The sequence below is a fragment of the Rutidosis leptorrhynchoides genome, chromosome 2 (genome assembly GCF_046630445.1).
Source record: "Rutidosis leptorrhynchoides isolate AG116_Rl617_1_P2 chromosome 2, CSIRO_AGI_Rlap_v1, whole genome shotgun sequence".
Classification (NCBI taxonomy): Eukaryota; Viridiplantae; Streptophyta; class Magnoliopsida; order Asterales; family Asteraceae; genus Rutidosis; species Rutidosis leptorrhynchoides.
Genome location: NC_092334.1, coordinates 254,899,303 through 254,906,064, shown reverse-complemented (window position 1 = coordinate 254,906,064; position 6,762 = coordinate 254,899,303). Strand labels below are relative to the sequence as shown.

Genomic DNA, 6,762 nt, shown 5'->3' with positions numbered 1-6,762 from the left:
TCGAGACCCTGTAGGTATCAAGTATGTAATTCAAACTCATGATAGAGCAGCAGACGTTTTTGATCGAGGACCTTCTAATGTAACAGGCTGTGGGCTAAGCCTTTGCCTCAGCATCCTCTTCTTCGCTAATTCCTTTAAACAAGGCGTGAAAAACTCATGCCTCAGAGCTTCTTCAGCACTAATCCGCAATCGTGGATTCACTGTCAAGCACTTATCTACAAGATCGATAAGTGATGTTGGTACAAAATCTGGCCTTCTTGTATTTTGTTTACACCATTCTTCTAGTTTTATGGACGTCAAGGATTGTATGTCCAACAGTTCCTGTAACATTAATACGTGTTACTTTATGTTACATAACAGCTGGGAACAGTGGCTATTTGATCATTTTAAAACAGGTTTAAATTAAGACAGGTCTACTTTTAGTAAAGATCATAAAGGGTCAATTTTGAGCAAGAAACTTTAAGTTTTCTGAAAACAATGTGTAAATTTTTTAACATTTTCAAGTCTTTATATAATTTAAGTTAGGATTAGGAGGCTCTACACTTAGCAACCTGCTTGACCTATTTCCCTTCAAAGTTCCAGCTAAGTTTTCTCCCCTAATCTTCTTAAAAGAAAGCACAACTCCAAATAGACAGAATATTAAGAATTTGGGTCAAAATTGCCACCTCACAAAGGTGTTACATTTCTGGTTTGATTCCTGGGTCTTAAAAAGGATACCCAGATACAGGATTAATCAATGCTACTTTGATCATACCTGTGGAAACGATGACTCCCGATCATGCAACTTTGCCACTTCCCATAAATCCTCACTGCCCCTTAGCTTCGCAATCTCCTTTATGTTCCTGTTGGTACATTACCGATATTAATCAACCGTATTGAGAAATAACTTGTAGAATGAATTTAAAAAGTATAAGGGAATAAAGAATTAGGAGACTAACTGTTCAGGGTCACCAACGAAAGGAGTTTTTCCAATGATGAGGTAGAGTAAGGTGACCCCAGCAGACCATACGTCAACCTTGGGGCCTTGATATGTAGATTTCAACAATACCTGAAACACATATGTACAACATCAATAATCTAGGTATTACTAAAAGGATGCATGAAGAATACAGTTCTAAGTAAGGAAGAATTTAACATACGCCCCCAGAATGTTACAAAGTATAATATAATGGACCCTTGAATATTAGATCTCCATAGCAATCTTAATGATGGATCTATTTTTCTAAGAGCTATTGGTGAAATAAAAAGCACCAACTACAATGGATAACAACTTAAGAGGTGGCAAAATAAGAATCACTTAGTTGGATAACAGGTCACTATTGTACAGAGACAAATCGGGCCAGGATGGGTTGAATTAGAACACTTTTTTTCGTATAAAATTTCAATATAAGTACATTCTTTTCCAATAATAATAATAATAATAATAATAATAATAATAATAATAATAATAATAATAATAACAATAATAATAATAATAATCTGATAAGTAGTTTTTGATAGAAGTTTAAATATTAGCGATACACTTCCAGAATTTTGACTCATCCATTTCCTATTAAAGTACTTGGTATTTGGTAATATATTTGCTTTACATGTTGAAAATTATATACAGTCAAAATTGTCCCGTTCATAAGTAAAATGGATCAAATTTGCGTAAATCTCCATACTGTGTAAGAAAAAACTCATTTAATAGCTAAAGACATCTAAACATACAATACGAGTCAAAGGATATCGTTTTAATTTATTAGTAATTCATAAGTTGTAAAGAAAACACATCGTTCATACTGACACATTCACCTCTCTTATGCTTAAAGTAAAGAAATACAGTAGTATAGTTACCATAAAGCTTATCTTCTAACAATAGATATGGAAAATAAAATGTACGAATATCAAATAATTGCATAATAAGAACCCACCTCTGGAGCTCTGAAACCCTTTGTACCAACACATGATCCTTCTTTCCTTTGTTTCCCTTCCCCTTTTATAACAGAAAATCACAGTCAGTCTGATTAGAAGATAATTAAAGTCAATAAATTAAGGCAGTTTAAAATAACACACCCTTGTTCTTAAATAAGCCAAAGCCAGAACCAGCAACTGTAACTCCAGTACATTGCAGAGGCATTGGTGTGAGGTAAATGAAGTTATTATTATTATGATCTAATTTAGCTGGAGGAGCAGCAACCCTTTTTCTCTTTATAGCTGGGGTACGTGTTGCTTCATTATCATGATTCTGCTGCATTGCTTGATGTACCAAGTTAAGCAGTTCTTTTCTGCCTGTAGACGGAATTGGCTGTCTAAACCGTTCTGCTGATGGATGTCTATTACTTGTTGCGTCCTTGGTAGATGTTATTCCAGAACCATCAGCACCTTGCTCCTTTACTTGGTCTGTTTTCTTTTTTAAGTTCTTTGGCAACAAATGTGATTTAGTATTTGTCCCTGCCTCTAAACCTTTTGAACTTGCATATTTACGAGTCTTTGAAGGATGAAAGGATTCTCGCTGGGATGAAGAAACAAACCCAAAAGTCCCATCATTTTGAGATAACGATATTTCTGTGAAAAGAAAGAGATCAACAAATCAATTTTTTCGTATATAAAATGATGCCATATTTACACCAGTGGATCAACACCTTTATTAGACACTAAAAGAAACTTACCAGTGGATCGAATCTTTTGATGCAAATCCTGCGTAGAAGATATTTACAATTGATAAATAACAAAGAAAGCTCAAAATGTCATTTAAGAAGTCAAAACTTCACCATTCATTATACAGTGTTGCAAAACTCGGATTACTCGGCCGAGTAATCGGAGAGTAATCGGCTGAAGGGGAAAAACGAAAACTCGGGACAAGAATCGGTAAAAACTCGGTCAACCAAAGTCAACCCTTCTATAAAAGTGATATACGTTCAATAATTAGGGTTTCTTCCACATCGACACTTTTCTTCTCTTCCGCCTACGTTTCTTCCTCTTATTCTCTCTGACGCTGCTATTTCTTGGGTTTCTTCGAAACTTTATGAAGCGTGTGTTTTAAAATCTGAGTTATTTGATTTTGTATGTGTTTTCTGTTACTAAATAAATATTCTTTGCATCTTCTCAGCCTCTGTTTTAACTTACCCGGTCAAAAAAAGTAGATGAAGTTGCACTGAAGAGATGAAGTAAAAAACGTAGAGAGGAGCAGATGAAAAAGATAATAGCGGCTGAGTTTGTTTCTTTAGGGTTTTATTCCTTTTTTAAATGCTATTCAATTTACATAATACCCCCTCAAAGTTTAGTTGTCATATATTTAACTCCTTAAGTTTAATTTTTTCCTTTCAACCTCATTACTAAATGGATACAATTCAACCCCTCCAGTTAAAACTAATATTTATATCTAATTAAACTTCATATCTTTAACATATATATTTATTTGTAGCTAATATATTATAAAGTCAACAAAAGTCAACATCCGATTTCTCCCCCGAGTTCTCCCCGAGTCGCCGAGAACTCCTCAAAAACCTCTTGCCGAGTTCTCCCCGAGTCGCGAGTTTTACAACCTTGATTATACTCAAAGAATTTTGATTAAGAAGATGATGTGAATTGTAAAGGTGGCAAGATGGTTGGGTAGTGGATTGAAACTGGATAAGGTATGAACGAGTTGTATATTATATCGGTATAACAGATCCACAAACAATTTTCCATCAATTACTAAATGAGTAATGCATTAGATATAATTATCACAAAGTATACAATTTATATGATTATTACAAAGTATACGATTTATACGATAAACCATTGATTCTTATTTGACAATTAAAAAGACAAGAATACACTTGAGTAACTTTTATCCCGTTCAGATTTAGCCAAGTTTAAAAAGTTTTCTCCATTTCTCCCATAAAATGTATAAATTAAACCAAATGAGCGAATTAAACGATTTTATACAACTGAGTTGATATTGCCACCTCTAGTAAGATCGAACGGAAGGGCATTACTTACAGTCGCAAGGTTGAAATCTATGAGATATCCCTTAGAGGTTTTAGAAGAGAAAAGGAAATTTCCAGGCTTAACATCTCTGTGAACTACTCCCTGAAAGCACAGGTTTAAAATTATTAATTATAATTTATAATTTATATATATGAACAAACACCCGTGTATATTAAAGTGATTTATCTACTTTTGGTGTTTACCTGTTTATGAAGGCTGGCAAGTGCTTTGAATAAACAATATCCGTACCACCGTAGTTGATATTCATCTATATCTCTCTTCAAAACCTAAAGCAAAACCATAAATGAAGCAGATTGGTAAGACAATGACCAAAAACTACTTGGTTATATTGGAAAAATGAATAAGAAGTCACCTCTGGCCTGTCATGTGCGACATGTTCAAGAACAAGACAATGTGAATTGCCACTTTTGAACGAGCCTTCGTATTTAATCACAAAGTTCTTACCCCTGAAGTATGATTAACAATATGTATTAGCATCATCATACAAGATAGTTTGATTAACATCTTTATAGCATCCTTACCCAAATCTCTCCAGCATTTTCAATTCATTATATACATGGTGTCTGTTAGCATTTGCATGAGGATCTGCACAACCATAATGCCAATACCAAATATTTATCAGGATGTTATCATTAGTAAATGTTAGTAACACTGATGACAGCTAACCTAGTAAATTTTGGTTATTTTTAAAAATACGTTTAAAGCAAAAAATGTTGGCCTTAAACTACATGTTGTGCCTCAGTAAAGCCTGGTTTCTATAAATGTGATGAGCTTTATCATAAATAGTCCTTATTTACGTGAAACAGTTGAAACAAAAATGCTTAGCATTACAAAATAATCAGCTTCTTACATTTAACAGCAAATGTTGTTCCATCTGTTTTCCTCCGCACTTTGTACACTGTGCCATAACCACCTATGTACCCAGTGAGTCAAAAACAATCAGTTAATATAAATATTACATAGAATAGAGACTTTTCAGCTTGTAGTGTAAATTCAGAAATTAATATTTGATTTCATTACCTGAACCTTCTGCTTCCTCTGTAATATAAGAATCAAATTCAGGCACTACTCTTTGCTCTGAAGGACCCTGTAAATGAAGCATTTAAATACATCAATTGTAATTACACTTAAATTATAAGTTATATGTTGTGTTAGCAAGGCTAGAACAGTAAATATCTGACTGCATAATTGCAACTCACTTTGACAGAAACAACGGGAGTCTTTTCCATATTTTCTTTTGTGTTATCCAGTCTTTCGGTAGTTTCCATCTTCTGCTCAGAAGTTGGCTTTAATCGCTGCTTCATAAGAGCTGACCTCCTGTCTTTCCTACAATATTTCTGATCAAACTGAGAGCCAACATCATGTCCCTTGTTTGTTGTTATAGAGAATTTTTGTACTGTAGAATTTGCATCCTTGGGAACAGCTTCCAAGTTCGCTGTAAATTCTGAAAACATGTTCTTTTGTAAATCGTCCATTTGAGTGTCATTTATGCACAAGTTCTCAGGTTCTGTTGAAAAAAGTACATTCTGTTTATCAATTTGCTGAATGGGTGCCTCCATTTCAGTGCCAGAATAAGGAGTCATGTCGTTGCAGTTTAAATTGTTCATGTTCTCGATATCAAATCCATGTATCAAAACCTCGTTAACTGTATTATCTGACGAATTTTCAACATCGTCTTTCTGGCCAACTGAATCTAAGTTGCACTTGTTTTCACTACCCTCCACATGTCCCTGTCTTTTTAATAACTTGTTATTGGCCCCAGAAGAACGATTGATAATCATAGCTTTCACCAGAGAAATTCTCTTATGGTTTTCATCTGCTTGGCAATATGATATACTAGGCTTTTCACTCATCAAACAACTGTCATCCTTTATATCTTCTATCCTCACAGATGTAGTTGCATTCGGATGAGATGATGAACGAAACTGGAAATGATCTTTGACCCCTCCTAATGTAGTAGTACTAAGACTAGGAAGACATAAGATAATACCATCACCGATAAAAGTATTTTTGCTTCCTAGCTTTTTCTTGCTCAAACTCGTACCCATTTCCCTGTCTGTTTCATGTTTACTGACATTCGATCTATATTCCAAGTGCCTAGTATCATACTTAACGAGTGAGGGCATCCTAAATGTCATTTCATCAGATCTACCATCATTATATTTACTAAATGAACAATTTTCTTTATTCATGATCACGCGCCTAACCATATCATCAGCATGATTATAGAACTGCAAACAATACAAAGAGAAAAAACTAAAACCATTCAATACTTACTAAGTCGACTATACTTAATCAAATTATAAGTTCAAGTGGCCTGCATTCCATATATTCATTTAAAATAAGTTTACACAAGTTCGATTTTACACTGAAAGACTGCCAAACTGATAATACTACAGAAGCAGGCCCTAGGTCTCTAGAATTAAGTTACATAAGTTGCACCAAAAATAACTATCATACAACTTGTCACTTTTATAAGATACATATATTTACAGATAATAAATTACCTTCTCACAAGCATTTCGACTCCTAAAAGGCGTAAAATCCGCTCGATCTGCTCTCACTGTTACATGATTCACCGATTCAAACTATTTTCAGATATTAATTAAAAATAAGTAAATAATATTATTATTTCTACAATAGATTATATTATATCTATTACCAGACACATTGCGACACAATCTCCTTCGTTTCCGAAAATACATCACGTCAATCTCATAATCTGAAGTCGTAATCTCTCCCGGAACCAGAACCTTCAAGACTCGATTTGACCTCAACAAAAACCGC

The 6,762-nt window shown here is 34.1% G+C and overlaps 1 protein-coding gene across 1 annotated transcript; it reads right to left on the bottom strand.

Moving 5' to 3' along the window:
- Positions 1 to 5,042, bottom strand: LOC139891750 (uncharacterized). The gene is made up of 11 exons (XM_071874734.1): positions 4,996 to 5,042; positions 4,826 to 4,888; positions 4,497 to 4,560; positions 4,328 to 4,421; positions 4,158 to 4,241; positions 3,963 to 4,056; positions 2,056 to 2,547; positions 1,914 to 1,975; positions 939 to 1,048; positions 755 to 842; positions 1 to 321 (listed from the first exon to the last, which is right to left on the bottom strand). The coding sequence occupies exons 3-11, from the start codon at positions 4,511 to 4,513 to the stop codon at positions 37 to 39; spliced, it is 1,326 nt and encodes a 441-aa protein (XP_071730835.1). The 5' UTR covers positions 4,514 to 4,560; positions 4,826 to 4,888; positions 4,996 to 5,042; the 3' UTR covers positions 1 to 36.
- Positions 5,043 to 6,762: the final 1,720 nt, after the last annotated feature.